At 32.9% G+C, this 22,800-nt stretch overlaps 2 protein-coding genes across 3 annotated transcripts; one reads left to right on the top strand and one right to left on the bottom strand.

The window, feature by feature from the left end:
* The first annotated feature begins 1,407 nt into the window (after nt 1-1,407).
* LOC122599851 (long chain acyl-CoA synthetase 4-like) lies at nt 1,408-16,808 on the top strand. Its single transcript, XM_043772440.1, has 19 exons — nt 1,408-1,570; nt 11,600-11,684; nt 11,887-12,006; nt 12,080-12,136; nt 12,367-12,415; nt 12,544-12,620; nt 12,825-12,864; nt 12,952-13,046; nt 13,267-13,452; nt 13,568-13,678; nt 13,768-13,855; nt 13,981-14,047; nt 14,490-14,565; nt 14,695-14,812; nt 15,138-15,383; nt 15,500-15,639; nt 15,809-15,991; nt 16,071-16,190; nt 16,632-16,808. Exons 1-19 carry the CDS (start codon nt 1,416-1,418, stop codon nt 16,665-16,667), a joined length of 2,049 nt encoding a protein of 682 aa, XP_043628375.1. The 5' UTR covers nt 1,408-1,415; the 3' UTR covers nt 16,668-16,808.
* A 685-nt stretch (nt 16,809-17,493) lies between these two features.
* On the bottom strand, nt 17,494-21,094 carry LOC122599973 (cyclic nucleotide-gated ion channel 1-like). Of its 2 annotated transcripts, none has more exons than XM_043772596.1 (7): nt 20,862-21,053; nt 19,907-20,678; nt 19,470-19,771; nt 19,168-19,279; nt 18,530-18,766; nt 18,021-18,415; nt 17,494-17,948 (listed from the first exon to the last, which is right to left on the bottom strand). In XM_043772596.1, the coding sequence occupies exons 1-7, from the start codon at nt 20,888-20,890 to the stop codon at nt 17,636-17,638; spliced, it is 2,160 nt and encodes a 719-aa protein (XP_043628531.1). In that variant the 5' UTR covers nt 20,891-21,053; the 3' UTR covers nt 17,494-17,635. The 2 variants fall into 2 exon arrangements, with proteins under 2 accessions (XP_043628531.1, XP_043628532.1); XM_043772597.1 differs by having other exon boundaries at nt 17,728-17,935; nt 20,862-21,094.
* Between the last annotated feature and the right edge of the window lie 1,706 nt (nt 21,095-22,800).

Below are 22,800 nucleotides of genomic sequence, written 5' to 3'. Positions count from 1 at the left end.
CTAATTTATCTAAACAAAACTATTAACACAATAAATTAGCTTGTTATTCAAAAGTAAAAAAATTATCTTAAAAATTAGCATAAAAATTATTCGAAGATAACAAAAACAAATGTAGTCAACAAAGGGAAAAGAAATGTGAGTGATTGGTTCCTCCGCTAAAACAAGAAGCATAATTACTTTATCTTTGCGTGGCCCAACAAAAGTCAAAACAAAGAAACAAACATGAATGATGTGTGCTGTAGTAGAGTGGCTGGTCAACTAAATCCCAAACTCAAAATAGAATGTCCCCACATATAAAAAGAGTTTAAACTCAAAATAAAATGTCCCCACATATAAGGAGAGTTTGTGTATCCTGGGCGGAATATGAGGTGCCTGGGCTTTGGTCAAAGTCACCATAAATTTAAACTTTCAAAATGAAACTAGACAAATGTGACAAGCGATTAGCTAAGTGTGGTTATTGTTGTGTATTCAAGTTGTCAGGGAATATGAACTTTTGTGTTTGATTTGTAGGTTATGTTTGAAGAGGACAGAATGAATGATTTGTTGATCAATGATGATTATGTTTTCTATTTTGTGTGCAATCTGATAGAGGTGAGTACGGTTTGGTTTGGATCGGTTTTTTATTAAAACCAAAAATCAAAATGCCATAATTCTGTTTTTAAATAAAACCATTAGGTTTTGGTCCTTTTCGGTTCAGTTTTAATCGATTTGTAACCACTTGTGGGTTTGAGCCAACTTGAGCTAAATTAGTTTAAAGCTTTATTCCTTTAGATGACTCTAAATAGGGCCACCATTCAAAGATGACCTTTGAATCTTGACCATTGATTTTCATTTAAGAGTCAAGATCTTCCCAACTTGACTCAAGTTGAGGAATCAACTTGAGGGAATCCTCACCCAACTATTAGATGAGGCCATGTGAAGAAAATCTGAAAACAAGATTAGAAAAGAGAATTAGTGAATATCACATGTCATCTTCTTATAGTTTAAGATGATTTTTAGGCTAATTTTTGTAAAGAATTTATCATTTTCCTTTAATTATTTATAAACAAATAAAATGGGACTAATGCAGGGAATAGTAAATTATGATAAAATTTGATGAGCTACTTATTGGTATAAATATAACTTGTAACGTTGATTTTGTGGAGGTGAGGAAGGCTACCTTCAACTGCAACATGTGACTTAAATCGGAAGTGTTGTCAATATCATTAGGCCAACTACACTCTCTCTTTCTTACCAACCTTACAGAACCATATACTCCATTTCATTTCACTATCATTATTTTCCTCTATATATATACATTAAAACATACCTTGCAAATCATCTTTTTTCTTATAAATTGACTTGCTCACTCAAGCACAGACCCCAATCGTCTATATATTAATAATAATAATAATAATAATAATAATAATAATAATATGGGTATAACCAAAAAATATGTGGTCGAGATCGAAAAGGCAAAAGAAGCAAACGGGACTAGGCCATCTGTTGGTCCAGTTTACCGCAATGTGCTAGCAAAACATGGATTCCGACCAATTACTAATGGCCTCAATAGTTGCTGGGATGTTTTCCGGTACGTACCTAGGCCTGCTTCATCATCCTTGTTTTCTTTTTCTAATTTCTTTGTGATCGATTCATGACATCAAACAGAAATAATACCCGTGCATTCGCGGTGGTGATTCAGTTGTCGGATATAAATTGTTTAATACATGTATATAAAATTTGTGTTTGTTGTTATTAACTGGATTATTTACTTTTAAAAAAAAAAAGATTATTTTTCTGCGTAATACGCGAGATAAACATATTAAAGCTTTTACAATTACATTATTAGCCGTTATAGAAAAGATACGTCAAATTTTAATGATAATATTATTCATAAAAATGTTTTGTATCGGATGATATGTTATATCTTTATATGATGATAATGTAAAGTTAAGTATAGATAATCATGGTGAAAAAATATTATTATTTGAAAATGGTTTTATTATAGTTTGCCAGCTATATATATATAATGTATATTTTCTCGTCATGAAATAGTTATGATTAGATAAAGGAAATGAAAGGAAAAGAACGGCTTAATGCCGCTTTATGTAAGTTTTGAGCTCCAATATATCTCGATGGTATATGAGGGAGGTTAAGTTATAGGCAAACCTTACCTCTTCCATGTTTTACCTAAATGGTAGAAAATCCCAACCTAAATATCAAATTATTTCTTTTAGGCCACCAAGCTATAAAAAATTTATTATATGTCGTTCAAAATATTTTTCCTTTACACCAATTCCAACAAAAAAAAAATCAAAAAATATTACTTAACTATAAATGTCATCGTTTTACAAACTCATAATAACGTGGATTGAAACTAAAATGTGTATCACCTTATATATCTTTAATCAGAGGAAAATGTTCGCGAATTCAATACTTTGAAATAGATATAATATGTAGAAAACATTTGACTGCATCTTTTAAAATTATATTTTTTTTTCTCTGGAAAAAGCGACACTCTTACTATTTGACAAAACTTTGATGTAATTTTCAATCGAAATTGGTAAAAATTATACGAAATAAAAACTTTGATGACTTATAAAAAAAAGTTTAATGAATGGATGACCTAAAAATTTTTTTTTTTGATAAATTGGTAACATCCTTTATCATTTAGTAAAAATCTCATTATAAAAATGATGTCAACAAAACAATTCAAAGATTTTAATTCAACTTTTTTTTATTTATTAAAGGGTTATGGATTTTTTATAAAAGAATTTAAGGTCTTTTTATAATCTTTATATATAATAAAGAAGGATTGTTTTTTAAACTTTTTTTAATAACAATTATGATGTGTCATGTCAATAAATTTTTTCAAAATGTTTTTATTCTATTTATGATGTTATATTTAGTTAATAATCTTTTTAAAGATAAATAGCCCATTAAATATCTTCAAAATGTTTTATTTTATTTTTGATGTCTACAAATTTATTCTTTTATTAGAAACAAAGTAAATTCTTTTTAATATAAATAGCCCATTTGTTCACACTTTTAATGAGTGTGAACAAATTAAAAATTTTGTGTAGAAATAAAAGTGTGTATAAATTTTTCACACAAAGTGTGAACAAATTAAAAATTTTGTATAGAAATAAAAGTGTGTATAAATTTTTCACACAAAAAAGTAAATAGCCCATTAAATATTTTTAAAATGTTTTATTTTATTATGATGTCTACAAATTTATTCTTTTATTAGAAACAAAGTAAATTCTTTTTAATATAATATCATGAAATGTCTTTTTATGTTTTGTTAATGCAATAGGCACTCTAAACAATACTTCATTTGTTCACACTTTTAATGAGTGTGAATAAATTAAAAATTTTGACACGTTTTTTTGTGTGTAAAAATATATAGAAATAAAAGTGTGTATAAATTTCTCTACACAAAAAAGTGTGTAAAACTAAAAGTTTGATAATTATTTTAGCAAGTAAAATCTTTATCTTTATGTTATAATATTATTATTATATATAATAAAGAATGATTTTTTTTATAAGTATTTTTAGAAAGATTATGATGTGTCGAGATCACACATTTTTTAAAAGGTTTTTTACTTTCATTTATGATGTCATATTTGACAAAAAAAAAACCCCTCACTTAATACTTATTTAAAATTTCTAATCTTTTATTTGAAAAATAAATTTTAATTTTTTCTATAAAATATTATGAAATGTCTTTTTATACTTTGTTAACGCAACATGTACTCTTATGTTACGTATCATTGTGTTAGTTGATTCACTATTTTCATACCAGGTTATAATATATTGATAACAAAAATTAAATATATTCTTTTACATTTATTTGTTTTTAAGTCCAGATTGAACCCGAGTTGCTTAACTAATTATTGTAAGATAACACAATTATAATAAGCTCTAAAATGATAATATTTAAAAAAATATATTAAGACACTATGTAAATACTTTATAAAATAGTATTAATAATACGTGCCATACATATTTAACTTGTTCTCTGGATTGATGTCGTTTAACTTGAGATTTTTTTAGTCAATGAATCTAGATTATAATTAAAGTCACTGAATTGTGTCATTCAATATGTATACATTCATGTGATATTTATGTTACATCATAAAGTATAAGTCAAAATAGAAAGTCAATTAGAACAAAATTTCGAATAGAGTTTTAGAATTAAAAGTCTGTGTGGTAATAAATTTTTAAAAAAATTAAACTTAGAATTAAACTTTGTAATATAATATCACTTTAAGTTTCTCTTATTTGTATATACTTTCATAACAGATACTAGACATTGACTCTTAGTTTTTTGGATTCAGATTTTATAAAGTTGATCCAACTTTCCTATAAAATTTTTTTAATTTAAATGGTCAAGATTAAAATATAGGGAATCTTAATCCTAGTTTTTTAGTTGTATCCATACCAGACCTGAGTGGGTCCTAGGATCGAAACTATCTTTGAAATTCTTTTTAAGACATGATGAGAAATTTTCTAGGACCTTGGTAAGGTAAGTAAATTATATTTTTACTTGTTGTGAATGTTATATAACTATGTAAGTGGGAAATGATTAATCTTTCTAACTAAATAGCCTTAAGATCATCCTAATTATGAGATGGAGACATATGGAAAAACCAAGGGACAAAATTAGAAAAGAGATAGAGTAGATAACACATGTCACCTTCTAATACTCTTAGGAGGATTTTTAGGTTATTCTTTAGAAGGATGGATCATTTTCCCTATGTAAGTACAACAAAGTCAAATTAATCTTTTAGAGAAATGATCTTTACACAACACTTTTTAACCATACACAATAAATTACAGTATAATCATATAATGCATATATTTGTTGTGTACAACAAAAATAAGTTGTGTAGGTTTAACATATTACTCTATTTTTTTGAACAACATAAATGATTGATTATTGATAACAATATAGGTATTTTTTTTTATTATTAATAACAATAGTACTAAGAAGAGGCTACCACCTATTTTATGATTCATGGCTCAAAGTTTATGTTTGTATTACCCACCATTTTTTTTTTTTTTTTCCGTGTCAATTAAGTTGTCAAGTCAAAACAAAAGAGTCGTAAGTCAAAACTAGAGAGTTACGTGTGTTGAATCCTAAATTTACAACTGCATCCGTCTTTGTAAAATATCTCAAAACATATTTGGTGTGCACATTTCTAGTATATTTAATTTGTTCAATATTTTTGGCTTCTTGTAATTAAGTAAATGGAAAGATGACAACAAGTACGGGCCAAAATCAATGCTATCGTAACCATGATCTTTTAAACGTATATGCTAATGTAATGGCAAACTGTAAAAACGCTTTAGTTGGTTTCCAATTTAATGCGTATTATATGCTAACATATCTACACTATATTATAAAACAAATTTCACAGTCTAAATTTTAAGTTTCAACATTTACTTTTCCAAAATGCTCTTATATTTATTCTATATTTACCTAAAATAACTATAATACTCTTTCTCTCTCCTTAAATCTCAACCAATCATTTTTTTTTCTCTACTTCATAAATCATTTATTCATCCAATTCATTCAAAATCTTTTATCTCAAAAACCCTACATCGATAAATTACATTAGAGATATCATTCGATATATTTTCGGCGAATTTTTAAATCTGAGGGCGGAACCCGTACGGTTAATGCATTTGGCTATCACACTCTATGACCTATCAACTTTATGACCTATCACCCTCACCATCTCACTGTCGCAACAAGCGGGTATTTACTCTCGTAAATATAAATAAATAATTTTAGACCTTATGAGACTTTTAAGCTGTCCTCTTTTATTTGGAATTGTCCTCTCATAGCATGATAGCTCGAAGGGGAAACAACCATTCTATGATCTTTAGTACGTGAATAAGCCTGTGTAAAAGCTTTTGCACTACATTTTTGAGTTTAAAATAAGGTAGATGTGTAATTATTAAGAGTTTTTGCTTCAAAACATGCCAATATTGAAAAGAAAACTTTTGGACTAAAAAATCTCTAGTATTATTTTTTTTCTTCTAATTTCTTTTTCTTATATTAAAAACCCAAGAATGAACAAAAACTTTTTTTTCGTATCCTTTCCTTTTGTATCCCTAGTAAAAAAAATTCAAGAAACCATAGACCCTACTAAGATAGGATTAAGGAACCCTTGGACACATGAATTTTTTGAACCTAAGTTTCAAGTATCCCTGTAAACTAAAACTCGAGCTCCGTCACTAATATGAACTTATGATTTAATAAAGAATTAAACCCAAACTAATAGTTATTTTAAATCTTACAAAATATAGTATATATAAACTTTTGAGATATATATCACAAATTATTTTCAATTTTTATTATCTAAATATGTAGTCATATATATATATATATATAGGGGGATGGGAATATAAGGCTGTTAGGTACCCAAGCTTAGATGTCGGACACTCACATATTAATTTTTTAAACCATAAAAATCATGGGGGCCCGAGAATTTATTCATCAAACAATAAATAATAAAATATTAGTATGTGAGGGGTTCCACACCTAAGCTTAGGTGTCGGACAGCCTTATATTCCCTTTTCCCATATATATATATATATATATGTGTGTGTGTGTGTGTGAAATGTTCATTTGAAAACTAAAAATTCCGTGAAAATTAGAAAACTGATCAAAACACACTGTGATCTAAATCTAACACAATGTGTTTTAATTGTGTTTTCTAATAACACAATGTATTTTTACTGTGTAAACTAAAAACACATTGTGTTAAGTTTTAAATCACAGTGTGTTTTTTATAGCGCGTAAAAATTAGAAATTTGTTCAAACACTGTGATATGACTTAACACAATGTGTTTTTTTAAAGAAAATTAAAAACACATTGTGTTAAATTCAGATCACAGTGTGTTTTGGCCAGTTTTCTAGTTTTCATGAAAATTTTGGTTTTGAAATGATCACAATCCATATATATATATATATATATATATATACTAGTTGGTTCAGGTCCTGTATTGCGGGGCCTCAATCTTTGTATTGATACGGTGTTTCGTAATAATAGTGTATTTGTGATAAACCTACAAACAGTTAATTAAAAATTATTTTGTCCAAGGTTCGAGTCTCACTTTCCACATTTATGCGGGTGAATTAATAAGGGTTTTTTCGAAAGTCTTGGATATCACTAGAGGCATGCGTGTAATTTACGAGTAGGGGTAGGATAAAATGTCGTTAAAAAAGTTTGTGATATCAAATATATATTTGTTTAATTGCAATACCACATTAGTTTTTGTCTGTGTGTTGCATGGTATCCATCATTGCGGTTACTTTTTGTTTTTGATATTGTGTTGCTATATATAGATATTTATTTATGTAACACCCTAATAAGGCGGAATCACGAGGGTTACACAAATAGCACAAGACGACATGAAAATTATGTAGAGTAAAGCTAAATGCATAAATAGGATTTAACAATCCATACTAACCATTCAAAAATGCAAATACCGGTTCACACATAAGCATAACCCTTAATCGGGAAAATGAATCACGGATCCATAGAAAAGTCTAAGTCCAATCCTAGCATGCATTGAAACATCCAATATGTCTTTGATTCACCTGCTCACCTCAAAAGTGTACTAAAATGTTTCAACATAAAGTTGGTGAGTTCGTAAGGGTAAGTAATAGGAATCAAGTGTCGGGATATCAAACGTTTATGATATACGAGGATTAGATACCTAATTACGTTCCAAGGAAACCTTAAGAGGGATTACGTTTGCACAAAAACACGAGTCAACATCTACGTTAGATAATCGTTATAAAGGCACGACTTACATAGTAAATAATGCGCGATATACGTTTCTGGCACCACTTACATAATAAATAATACGCGATATACGTTCCTGGCATAACTTACATAATAAATAATGCGCGATATACGTTCCCGACACGACTTACATAATAAATAATGTCGATATACGTTCCTGGCACGACTTACATAATAAATAATGCGCGATATACGAGTCTGGCACGACTTACATAATAAATATTGCACGATATAACACATAACGAACATATAACCCCGATTCGATAAACAAACGAAATAACGAGCATAACGGACATATATATATATATAATATATAACCTTCCTATGGTTATAACGATCAATAAACAAGCATAACGAACATATAACCTTGATACGGATGTAAAGCGGTCACACGATGCACTTACACTTCATACGATCCTACTTTCAAGGAATCATATATGCTTATATATAGGGTCACCCACAACCTTCCCACCACATCTACAACTCATTGAAGGCATAATCGTTTTCCATGTATGTACAACTATTCAAACCACAACATGTATTCATAAACGAAATCATAATCAACCGAACGATAAGTCAAACGTCATTGAAACAATCAATCAATTAATCAAGTATGTACACTTTTCAGCCCGAATCTCAATTGAGTAGGGAGCTACGAAACTCACCTTGATCGGTATTAACAAAATAAGATTGAGCTACAAGCGTTCAATAATCGTCAGACGTTCGCAACCTATATTTATACAACATCACATTATCACAAGGTATCCCAATGGTAAGGACTAGCTAGTTATGCAATGTCACAATCCTCAAAGGTACATTAGAAGTGATTTCGAAATGTTTGGATAACGAAGGAAGAGTTTTAGTTAAACACCTTTCAATGACTTAGCACCAAAATTTGACATGAAGATCAAAGTGTTCAATTTTTTGTTTTAACAACTCATTTGACATTGGTTTGATGATATAAGACTAGTATATAAGTATCGGACCTTGAAGAAGTTGACCGATAACCAAACGAAAAAAGTTCAAAAAGAGGCGGTAGAGCGCGTTCTATGCAGAAACATATCGAACGCGCTTCCTTTCTCAGCGCACGCGCTTCAAACTCAGCGAACGCACTCCCAGATTCGGGGCTAAACTCATTTTTGCTTAAAATAGACTAGGGTAAACGCAAAATCAAAGCTTCCAACTTGACCACAACTTGATACATGTATGATCATTGGTATAAAACATCTTGTTTCACAAACCCACTTCAAATTTCTCAACCTTTGATTCAAAAACACTAATTTTACACCCAAACGGACCACAAATCGTTTAAGTTCACAACAAGGAAGTTATCTACAAAGTAAAAGGAACATTTTAAGCTATAAAACACTTACCAATTTGACACCAAACTCCGAATCCGTTTTTGTGCCCTAAAAATGGATGAACACTTGAACTTGGAATTTCTTGGATTTTGATGATTATTATTGTTACCAAATCTAATTAATTTAGACACCCAAAAATCAATATTTGTAAGAATTTAGCATGAATTTGTGGTGGTGATTTTTGGTAGATTAAAATGGGGGATGAATGGAGTAGAGGAATAGAGATAAGAGAGTAATAAAGGAAAAGATAAAGAAAATGAAATGAATGTGGGTGTGTGGGTGTGAGTGGGAGGCCGGTCTAAAGGCCTAAAATCAAGGCTCCCGCTTCGCTAAATTCAACCAATAGCTATTTGTTAACCATTTAAACGCCAAAACAAACCCGTAACCATAATTAAACTTAACCTTACGCCAAAACTTGACAAAACGCTTGAGAATTCACATTAATTCACGAGAGTCATTTACATTTAATTGTAAGTCAAATCTAGTCAATTTCACGAATGTTACAATTTAAGGACAATACCTCACGTCCAAGATTTTGGGGGAATACGTATATTTATTTTGTAAAAGAAAACTATAAACTAAAAATAAGGAAAAACAAAAAATTGAATAGAAGTTTCCAATATGTGAAAAGAAACAAAGAAAAACTTTCTAATATATGGATAAAAAAGCCTTTAGGTTTTCTAACTTATCAATATAGGATGGAAAAGAAGTCCCCCCCACCCCATTTGGTTCGTCCGCCGCCCTATAGGGCTCCATGGGTCAAACAATTGACCTATGGTGCTTTGGTGCCTGAACCGGTTTTGACCTGTGTCGTGGTTTTGACCCGAACATCATTTCCAAATCTATTTTTGGAAAGCTTTATATTTCATTATATTTACAAATTCAACTAGTCTTTCATCGTTTTTTGCATGCGACCCTTCTTGGATCATATATAAATGGCCATATAAATTCATTGAGATATTTCCATAGTTTTGACACTCCCACTACGAAATCTCTCGCAAGAAAATAAGTATAACACGACGATGCCCCCAAATATATATATATATATATGACTATATAGGTTCGTGACAACTGTCGGCTTTTGATTGTTGTGCATTAAAACTACCTTTGCAATTAGAACTATTCTAGGGTGATCATTTGGATGAAGGTAAAAAGGTTGATTGGGCGATTCATTGGAGGTTGTGGTTGTGGTGTTATTCGGTGATGTTTGAGTTTCAATCGCCTTAGCCGAGTAGTTAGAATTTGTGAAGTTAGGTTTTCAGTGTACCAATTTTCACCGGAGGAGTTCGTCAGAATTGATAAATGGACTGAAAATGGAGATAATTTGAGCGATCTTGGTACCGAATTGCAGCAGAATTCAACTTCAATTGAGCTATGATACCATAAGATGAATTGACATTTTGAGAGAGTATTGTTGGGAAATTATATGTCTTATTATATTGAAATGAAAAAAGAATACATGATTATATATTGGAAACAGAAACTGCCCCTAACTAAATCCTAATCGACTTCATTAATTTACAGTATAGACCTCAGACTTTTATATTTACATGAATGGTCCATGTATTATATAATTACATACTTTTACATTTCCTAAGACATTGATGAAGCAACATTTGAGTCTTGTAATTATGTCTAGTAGCTTTAAGACATTTGAATACATTTTGTACTTGATGATGATGCAGTTCTTGTATGATACGAGCATCATACCCGCACGTTGCAGCGGAATTTTGTTTTAGAAGTGACAATTTGTTATAAGGGTAGATATGGTAATTTAATTAGTGGTGTAGTGTGTGGAAGGGCATTTTGGGAACCATAAATATGGTGAAATGGGCTTTTTGAGAAAAAAAAATATGTTTAATTTCTTAAGACATACCATAAATAAAAACCCAAAATGCTTTATAAAGGAGTAAAAAAGATCCTTACACCGTGGTAAATGGTATTAGAGTGGAAGACGGAACTGGTACCGGACAAGGAGAGAGAGAGAGGTGGGGGGTCATTTGTTTTAAGGCGGGGTTGAACATAATTTTTAAGTTCTGGTACCGACACTATAATTCTAATATTCAACTAATCCATCCAATTTAAACAACAGTACTATCGATCCAATCCGATCATGTTGTTACTGTGTTGTTGTTGTTGTAAGTCTATTAATCTCTATAATACATTTTACGGCCGGGTGATATTTTATGTGTGTGTATATATATATATATATGAAAAGTGAATATAAGGTTGTTCGACACCTAAGTTTAGATGTGGAACACCTCACATACTAATTTTTAAAATTTTTGGTGTAATGAATAAATGTTTGGGCCCCATAAATTTTATGAATTAAAAAATTAATATGTGAGTGTTCCACGTCTAAACTTAGAAACCGCCTTATATTACCATCCCCATACATATATACATTATGTTAATATTATGTATGTACTTACACAGTTCATCAGTGGAGAAACATCCTAATAATCCCATGCTTGGTGAAAGAGAGATGATTATTCATCATCATCATCATCATGCCAACAAGGTCAGCCTACTACTACGACTCTGCTGATCATCTACTCACTATAATTTATTTCTGCCTAATTGCCTATATATTCATTTATAACAATCTATATATATTCTGTTCATATAAAAAAAAAATCTATTTACTCCGTATATTATAATGACTGCATACTACTACTACTACTAAATTATAAATCCTGATCGATGATGCATGATTGGATCAGGAGCAGGTTGAGGCCGAGGCAGCAGCAGCTGGTAAATATGTGTGGTTAACTTACAAGCAAGTTTATGATACCGTCTTGAACCTTGCAGATTCTATGCTCACCCGTGGAGGAGTTACCAAAGTCAGTCAGTAATCTATTTTTAGTTAAATTAATTAATGCATCTATCGATCACTGATCAATTATTTTCATTCAGGGTGCACGATGTGGAATATATGGGATTAATTGCACTAAATGGGTTCTAACCATGCAGGTACGTATATAATTTTTTAATATTTTGAATAAATGATGGGCCCCCATGTATTTTATGGATTAAAAAAACAAGATGTGAGGGGTTCTATACCCAAGCTAGGTACATAACAACCACATACTCCCAACCCTCATATATATGTGTGTGTATATATATATAACATATATATATATATATGTTATATATGTAGTACTCCATTAATCCTCTTCTGATATATATTACTTGAAATGCAGGCCTGCAATGCTCTTGCCCTTCATTGTGTCCCTTTGTATGACACTCTAGGTATCTCTAGTTCATGTCTTTTCTTCAAAACAAGAAGCTAGAATAAAATCATCAACTAAATAGTCTGCCGGCCAGCCATTCATCATAGTCATGTGTTCAATTAACATTTAATCCTGTTTCTACTTTAGGTGCTGGTGCAGTGAAATACATAATATGTCATGCCGAAGTCTCTATTGTATTTGCACAAGAAACCAAAATTTCCGAGGTAATTGGTTGTTGAAATGCTTCATGCATATATATATGTTACTTATAAGTCATTTTGAAGAGAACCTAGCGAGCTAGATGCTTGATTTAACTCATTCTGGTCAAGCTTATTAATTCTTTTCACTACGTCACTGTATATATTTTGCTTGTCTTTTTATGGGTTCCTTACTTTTAACGTTTGATTGAAAAACTTCGACATTTGTAGGTACTAAAAACGTTTCCTGATACCGGCAAGTACTTGAAAAGTGAGTTTTATTGTCTGCTTCATTGTAGTTTATTTATATATGACTGTCCACTTGAACTAATATGTCTATTGCTTACCATATAAATAGCTCTTGTGAGCTTTGGCACAATTACAAATGAGCAGAAGCTTGTGGCTGAAAAATGTGGTTTGGAAGTCTTCTCTTGGGAAGAATTCTTGCATCTGGTAACTAATTAACTAAGCACTACTCAGATCGATCTTTAATATTTTTGATCTTTTGACTGGCCAAATTATAATGATATGATCTGACTTCTGCCGATCGAGTGCATTTAGATTAATTATATATATATATATGTGTGTGTGTGTGTGTGTGTGTGGATGTCTGGCTGGCTCATTCATGCATAATGACGTTAGTTACTCCTTGATTAAAATTTGTTCCAATTAGGAAACCAATAAGGAGCGAGACATAGTTAACAATGACCAGCTGCCATTGAAGATGAGAAGTGACATCTGCACAATCATGTACACTAGTGGAACCACTGGCGAACCAAAGGGAGTAGTAATAACCAATGAAAGCATTCTTTCCATTTTGTCTGGCGTACATCACCACCTTGAGAGCATGAGTGAAGAGGTAATTAACACACAACTGACCCAACATGCAGCCTAGCTACTCTTGTTTTATCATATATAATAATATTAATAATCATGTCATCATCTCTTTTAAATTGCTTTCCATTTCTTACCAGTTCCGTGTGAGCGATGTATTTTTTTCATATCTACCTTTAGCCCACATTTTTGATCGGGTGATTGAGGAATTATTCATTTCCACCGGTGCCTCAATAGGATTTTGGCGTGGGGTAAGTCTGCAGAAATTTCATAATACTTACACACGCACGCACACATTAATTGGTACATATGTTACTCTTGATAAAAACTTCTTTCACAGGACATCAAGTTATTGATTGATGATCTCAAAGAGCTAAAGCCAACTGTCTTCTGTGCCGTTCCCCGTGTGCTGGACAGAATCTATTCAGGTATATATATATATATACGTGATCAATATACTAGTAATTAAACAAGTGTTTTTATCTCGTTAGCGTTATGTTTTAATTCATCATATATACTCGGAATATATTTGTGAGCTATATACGTTATTCAGGTTTGGTAGAGAAGATCTCTTCAAGCGGTTTTCTCAAGCAAAGTTTGTTTAACATTGCGTACACATAGTGAGTGTTCTAATACGATTATGTATACAAGAATCTGATGGATATTCTTACACATTAAGTACTTGTTGATCATATACGTGTAGCTTTTTAATAGCCTCATGCTTTTTGCTATAGCGTCCAGCCCCAGATATTCAATTAGTTTATTATAAACCGCCAGTACTCTTTCATAATTCATATTGACTTTTAAATAATTAGTTTTGGGAATAAAAGTTACATTAATTTGTGCTATAATTTGCTATGAAAGCATACTAAAATCACACTCATATAAGTTGTGTCTTCACCGGAGTGAAAATTTAGTCTCTATTTTTCCATTAATAACAGAATTACAATGGACATCTTAAAGGAGGCATTTTTTCTTGCAATTGTATATGTTTTAGTTATTCATATACTCGTCCTTCAGCGCTTATCATTTCTTCCCTTGACTGCTTCATTAATTTTGCAGCAAACTGCATAACATGGGTAAAGGTTACAAACATGAAGAGGCAGCGCCAACTTTTGACAAGATTATTTTTAGTAAGGTACGTACATAGGTGATCCTATATGGATGTGGTTAAAATGGTTTTTTCCCACTTACTTTCTTGCAGAAGTCATTTGTAGAAGTAATCTATATTTCTTCTCGATTGTTTTTCAAAAATATGTATATATAGGTGAAAGAAGGTCTAGGAGGGAACATGCGACTTATTCTATCTGGAGCAGCACCTCTTTCTACTTCTGTGGAAACGTTTTTAAGAGTAGTAACATGTGCTCACGTTCTTCAAGGATATGGTAGGTGTTGTTCTAGTCGGATTTACAAGCGGTTATTAAGTAGGAAAGCATCGTGGCCTTTATACCATCGTGATCTCATTCACGAATCTGTGAACATTCATACACATACTTTATATAACTTAAATGCACACACACAAACCATTGAAGGATCCAAAAGAAGAGCCTAGCTAGCTCACCGTGACTCTTGGTCGGATCATTAAATCAATATTTCAGTTTTGTATTATCTTATAAATTGCTTTATTTAGGTCAAGTTCATATCTTTTAGCTGTGTAATTAGGATCCTTAGCTACACATGTTGTTCTGATCTCATGATACGGTGGTATAGGTTTAACTGAAACCTGTGCGGGGTCATTTGTTGCTCAACCAAATGAAATATCAATGACTGGTACGGTGGGACCTCCATTGCCAAATGTGGATGTATGTTTAATTTCGGTCCCTGAAATGGGATACGATGCCCTGGCCGGTGCTCCAAGAGGAGAGATATTGCTACGTGGAAATTCCTTGTTTTCAGGATACTATAAGCGTGAAGATCTCACCAAAGAGGCGTTTGTAGATGGATGGTTCCACACAGGTACGTAGGTTCACTAATTAAACCCCTAGCCTAGTGCAGTAGTGCTAGCTGTTTTTTCTATATAATACAGTATATATTCTACTTGACATGCAGCTGACACTAAGTATATATGACAGGGGATATTGGTGAGTGGCAACCAGATGGAAGCATGAAAATCATTGACCGAAAGAAGAATATTTTTAAGCTTTCCCAGGGAGAGTATGTCTCTGTTGAGAATTTGGAAGCCATATTCTCCCTTGTTTCTTGTATTGATACGGTAATTACTTTTTCCAAGTCATCATAAGCAGCAGCAGCAGCACGCTTCCTCTGTTTATCTTGCATGTTTGCACCCCTAGTACAAACCATATATGTACTCTCGTTTCTGTTTTTTTGTTCTGCCCTATTCCCCGTAGCTAATCAGTGTTCGTTTTTTTTTTTTCCTTCAGATATGGATATATGGCAACAGCTTTGAGTCCTTCCTTGTAGCAGTTGTTAACCCCAACAAAGAATCACTTGAATGTTGGGCAACAGAAAACGGAGTGCCTGGTGATTTTTGTAGCATCTGCGAGAATCCCAAGACAAATGCATATATTCTTCAACAGCTAACTAATATTGCTAAAGAGAAGAAGGTTTGACTTTTCTTCTTCATATACTATATTCTTGTACAAGTCTTATACTAATCTGAACTTATTGAGTTGGTATTTCCAGTTAAAAGGGTTTGAATTCATTAAAGCTGTTCATGTTGACCCCATACCCTTTGACATGGATCGTGATCTGCTCACTCCAACATTCAAGAAGAAGAGAGCCCAGCTCCTTAAATATTACCAGGTAGTTGGCTCTTACTCGATCTACTCTTAAAAAAGAAAAATACATAATTAAATACTCCATTATTATGTATTAGTCATTTTCCAGGTTTTAAACCTGTTTGACCAATGTTCTTGTCAAATTCCAGCCACTGCTGTTTTTGTATCATCCAGCATGTCAAATTCCAGTTAAAAGTCCAATTGAACTAAAACAAAATACAATACCTCTTTGATAAGTTTACAGTTTCTTTGGCCCTTAAATGAATGCGGGCCAAGGCTTATTATATGGGCAACATGTTCATGAAAATTGGATTCACAAATTTAAGAAATGAAATGGGTAAACAAATGGATAAAGGTCCAAAAATTTCTCAGTGATTGTTTAGCTGATGTGTAGAAATGAGGATTATATACATATAATGGCAAAATTGGAAACTGAGAATGTATGTACAAAATTGTGTTTTTGCAGAAAGTGGTGGATGGTATGTATAAAAGCAGGAGATAGTCGAGATGCATGATTGGGCTGAAGTCAATATATCAACACCATTTCCAAATTAATTAATGTCCCATTTATGTTCTTTGACATGAACTTCATGAAATGATGATTATATATTATAATGATAAGCAAAAGTTTGTTGTCGATCAACAGCCTTAGCCAAAATGTTGCTTGTTTTATCTGCACTTGAAGCTTTGTAGTTGTATATTAATTCTCTGATTGTTAAAAGTGTCTGTATTATGTCGAATAGTTAGTTATCCAGATTTCCTGGTCTACGCAATTGAAGGTGCACAAAAATTACAAAAGGTCTCCTCTTTTGCAATATAACCAATAAAATGAACTATCGATCTGTACTAGTGTGTTCCTTGCCCACAGTATGTTTCAGGCACATCTTGTGATAGCTAGTAAATCAGCTCATCGGTCTGCATCGCTCCAGGTAAACCATATTTGCTGCATTACTTTTATGACAAATTTGGTTCTTGCTAAAACTACAATGGGAGTGAAGCCAGTGTCATTTTTCAAAGGGTTCATGATTAACTACACCCGTGACATATTCCAAATACCTCTAATAAAGGTTCATTCTTAACCGTATTTACACATCGTGTGCTATATTACCTATAACTATATTTAAGAAAATAATGATATATAAACTTTTTTGTAATGAAATGAATTGGGAGATTATAAGCTTCTGAACCATGAATGGCTTTGATTCATCAAGTTTCATTTTTACCCCAAGTTTTGTCTTAATTTTACTAATTAAGGTTGACTAATTATTGGAGATGACTTATAACCAAATATATACAATCCGGCCAGTTTAAGGTATGGTGCACCCATATGGCACAAGTATACTTTTATATTCTTCCATATCCATAATGCTGATAAAAGGTATAGTATATTGCACAAATTATCGACCAAACTGTATGTGTGAACTCTTTAGATGTAGTACCGACCAATACTTATAAAGAATAGTACCTAGCTTATTCAATGACCTCATTACTAAAATCGGGATCCACTGGTTTCTGTGGCAGCAAGGATGGTATTACAGGCAACAATAGTTTTGAAGTATGTGAGCGATTCCTCCTCAAGTTGTGTAATATATTGACAGCAAACCTGGATGCATAGATTGCTGCACCAAGACTTGGGGATGAGGTTTCAGCACCCTCTGCTAATGCATCCTGTAGTCTCTTTTCTTCCTCCCACAAGGCCTTCTCTTGCTTCCTTCTACAGTGTCTGCGCCATGCCACCTGTATAAAACAAGCTCCCCATGTCCTCCATTGCTGTGAGTAGTACCTTGATAATCAAGTTTTATTGTTATTCCATATCTAGAATGAGGACTTGAGTTACAATTAGTTACTACTATACCTAAAAGTATGCTGGAGGCGCTTGCTGTGTAGACGTCTAAACTGAGAGGCGACAAACTTGAGGTCATCAGCCTTTAAAGCAAAAGCTTCTACATCTGTCACTGGTCTCACCGTTCTGGTTGAGATGGGTAGACTTGTAGACAAGTTTGGATCCAATGCCCATGTGAGAAGTTCATCTCCGCAGAAGTCACCTGCTTTAAGAAAGATAGAGTTAAAGAATCCTGTTCTTCCACCGTTGGTGGTCATGGTTAGCAACTCTCCACGCATGACAAATAGCATCTCATCTACCGGATCCCCCTCTCGGACTATGTAGCTATTCTCTGTGTAAAGAACTGGCTTCAGGCAGTCGCTCATTGCATCCAACAACCGCTCATCCATAATTTCAAACATCGGCACCTGCATGATAACTTCATTTGTCATAACCTGAGTTTACCACACAGACACACACACACACACAAAAAAAAACAAAAACAAAAAAAAAAACAGAAGAGTAGAGAAGGTGTTACTGACTCTCATAAGTAGAGACAAGCAAAGATGACGCTTTATGTCCCTTCTCAAGTCTTTGGGCAGGTTGCGAATGAGAGATTCTTCATCGACTCCCCGGTTTTCTTGCCATTTGTATTGTTCATAGCGCCTCACACGCTCCCTTAGATCATCAGGTAGCAAGCGATGAGACATCCACAGCTCTGCATCCCTCCGTTTTACCCTCATTTCTTCTACCCTTACAGTCATAGATTGAAGATATTTCTGTTGCATCAAACCACAAAGTACTGAATAGAGTTTAACAATTAAACACTCGATGCATGTGGTTTAAGTCAATATCTAGAACTTTTCATTAATAACTAAAAAGTATCAGCACAAGAAATAGTATTCTGATAAACTAACAGCAGTAAAATGATTGCGTAATCACATCCTTGTATTTTGATGAATATAGGTAGACAAAAGAAGCTTCAATTCATATATCATTTTATGAACTTGACGTGTTGGCCTGCTAATCTAGTGCACAACTTTGATGAAAGCTGTAAGTGTATGATATTTTAAATGTGGGATCATGCATAGCCCTGCAGACTACCAATGATTTCGACTGAATCACATTCGTACATTACCCTATACCATTTCATGAACATTTTCAAAAAGATCGATCTTACCTGCATGTTGCCAATCAGAAATGAAAACAAGACCAATCCCAGAATGGAGATGGAGATGGCGAATAGCATCTCCCACACGTACTTACTTGTCTTGAGGTTCTGACCAAGTGAGCTGATCGAAGAAAGAATATAGTTGAGTATACGTACAGATAAAAAGTTGAGCAACAACAGTGTAAGGAAAAAAAATTCGAAGATTGGAAATCCAAACATTAGGCAGAGTCAAGGGACCATACTACCTTTGAGTTTGTTTGCATTGTGTGGTACAATGTATTTCAAAGAGTCTTTAATTAATTAGCACGAACCTTAAATTTCTTAAACCCCACCAAAAGCAGTACAAGAACTTTTTTGGGAAATCTTTGGTTTCCACCACGTGAGACTCGAAAGCATCAAGAAATATGCCAAAGTCAAAATCTGATGGATTTTGTATTTGATCTGGTTGAAGACGGGGGCAAGATGTACTTAGAAATGAATAGTCTCCAGTACCCTTACGGTCCTCTCCACAGTATAGATAATTGACATCACAGGCGTCATTAGCCTTGCATGCAGCACGCCAGCAGTCATCTTCCCTGTCTATTGAGAATAAATACCAGAAGGATCCGATTATCTGCAATATCAAAGTTAGTTTCCAGAATGTATTATATACTCCATTAATTCAGAACCAATTAATACAGTAAAATTTAGAAAATCTATATATCTATAAAGTTTAATAAATAATTAAGAAACATGCAGTAGTACTTACATGACTGCCTAGCATATAGATAAAGAGATTGAGAGCAGCTCCCGCCCAGGGGGTCTCAGTAAATATGCCAGAAGTCCTAGTCACTTCTGTATATAGCGGAATGATCCGAATAAATCGTGGGATATACTGAGAAAAGATGACAAACTTGAGCAAATCCTTAGTGACCAATGAAATCGGTCCCTTTCTGGTTGGTATGATGATCAAAATGGTCACCTGGGGAAGGGGAAGGATTGACAATATGTCCACCATGAAGTAAGAGCACAAGTATCGCCTTGCAATAGCAAAAGAGTCGTCGATCAGTTCACCCCTTCCAAACACTCTAGAAGAAGGAGCGATAAACCCAGTGCGGAACTCGAAGATTATGTGGAGAAGGTAAAGGAGATCAATCACAGTTCGAAGAACACAGGAGATAATCTTCATATGGTTGTCTAAACCGAGGCAGTTTTCGTCGCTGTTAATAACAGGAATGTAAAAGAACAGCGGGTCTAAGGAGACAGCAATGATGCTAATGATGACAAATACTTTGTTCCACTTTTGAAGAAAAGAGCCCTGTGGGTCTAGGGTCATCATCTTTTTCTTATTTGCAGATGCTTCTTTAGGCGACCCATGGTGATGGTTACTACTACTCTTGAAGCCACGGTGCTTAAATCCGCTTAATATTAAAGATGGCAGTTGGACGATTCGTCCATAACCATTTCTTGGCGGGCGATCATAATAACTGCTACTACTATCAGAATATTGCTCCCCGCTAAGAATTGTATCCTCCTTAAACCTGATCGAATATTATTTATCGAATATATCACTATTACTGCTGTTGGGATGGGAATATAGTTAAGGCACCTAATTAAGCTTAGAATCAAATAACAACAACCTTAATTAAAGTTAAGTGAGATCAGAACAGCTAGCGTGACATTTGTTCATATATATAACCATGGATGGATACTAATTAACTAACCTTACATATCTTTCATGCTTGAACTTCATTTCAACAAACAACTTAATTACTGGTACTAATTAGTACATGCATTCGATCTCCGCCCCCTGCAAACCAACTCTGAAAACTAGCTTCTGATATATATATATATATATATGATTAATTAATGTGTGCAGACAGTAGAAAATGACCAATCGAATGAATAGCGGAGGTAGGTATATGATCGATCGTCCAATAAATTAGGATTAGATATAGATTTGAGAAATTTCTCCGACAGACGGACATATTTGACCCAATCCAGACATATATATACTTTTAGCGGGATAATAGTCTTTGTCAACGGGCCGGTCAACCATCCAATTCAACCCTTTTACAATAATTTATACGGACTACTACACTTTCCACTTACAGTCCTCCACCATTTTGTTTACACCATCTCTACCCTCTAATTCATTCCTGCAAACATATTTGTAAAAGAACTACTGTATAATTCAAAATTTCTTATCTATAGAAATTTATCAATAGTTATTACTACTCGTATATCGAGAAAACATAAGTTTGTCAATTGAGCTTTTCTAACGTCGTATTTTAAAACACATGTGCCCCTCTCATTTTTATAATACACATCTTTCTTTCTTAGTTAAAAAACCTTTAGCTCGATTAATAGAGATAGATGCCCCTCTTCGAGTTGCTCCGCCTGGCTACCAATTCTATAGCTAGTTGTCTGTTGCACCGCCTTAATCAGGGTATCATTACCTCACAGATAGAGCTGAGTTGTCATTCTTTCTTATAGAGTACTTTACCTCGTGGTCTTTTTAAAAGCTTGGGTATCTTTACTTTCTGGTAAAAGTATGATTGACTACATCTTACCTCTTCTTATATCTTGCTTTTGATGAGATTAAAATTTGTCATTGTTGTTATTAATTTTGTATAATATTTTTGCTATAATTATATGTATTTATATTTTGAAAGGTCAATCATTTATATATTATACAATAAGTATTAAAAAATTCGTATATAAGAGGATTTATACCAAGTTTAGGTATCTAACAAAATCTATAGATACGGCTGTTGATTACCTTGGAAATGCTTAGCTTAATATATATATGTACTAAAATTATAACAACAATACAGCTACTTAATATAGTTAATGTAGGTAGTTAATGTAGGTGGTTAGTTGTAATTAGCTAATAAAGTTGGACTACTTTGACAATGTTGCATAGTATAAATGCATAAATCGTCTATAGAAGTTGCTTACGAATGAGTTACCCTGCTTTTTTTCTTCTTCTCGCTCTTCTAGATGTATACCCCGTAAAACTTGAATCAGAGTGGCCGTAATGAATAAATAGTTAGAGTGGTCGTAATGAATAAATAGTTAGAGCAGACGTTACATCGGCTTTACCATTTAAATATTATCAACATTAAATTTATATGTAAAAAATCTATTTCTTATTTCTACTACATTATAATTTATAAAACATTTATTCTCGTCAAAATTTTTCACCTTTTTAATTTTTTAACTTTTTAACTAACACGATCATCCGGGGTGAACAAGAATTGGGGATCTGATGAGGGCGAAATTCCCGTCAATGGCTGAGATGTTCAGTCGATTCCCTCCCCCTTTGTACCTTTAGAGAGGATGTTAGCCACTCATTTTTATCTCTCTCTTAAAATCTCAACTACTCATTTTAGTCTCTTTTCTTCATATATCATTTTATTTCTCTATATCATTCAAAATGATCTATTTAAAAAAACCGTATATCGATATATATATTATAAAAATGACATGGTGTTCTTTAAATTCGAGGTAATTTCCACCACAACCCCCCCACCCCCCAAAAAAAAAAATAATAAATAAATAAAATGACATAATTCTGTTTAGTATCGGTCATGGAAAAGTATTTATTCACGTCGTCTTAATCTGAAGCTAATTTCAGCTTGATTTCATTAATTTCTTTTT

The sequence above is a fragment of the Erigeron canadensis genome, chromosome 5, assembly GCF_010389155.1.
Source record: "Erigeron canadensis isolate Cc75 chromosome 5, C_canadensis_v1, whole genome shotgun sequence".
Classification (NCBI taxonomy): domain Eukaryota; kingdom Viridiplantae; phylum Streptophyta; class Magnoliopsida; order Asterales; family Asteraceae; genus Erigeron; species Erigeron canadensis.
The sequence above is the reverse complement of the archived record's forward strand: the minus strand, read 5'-3'. Positions and strand labels throughout refer to the sequence as shown.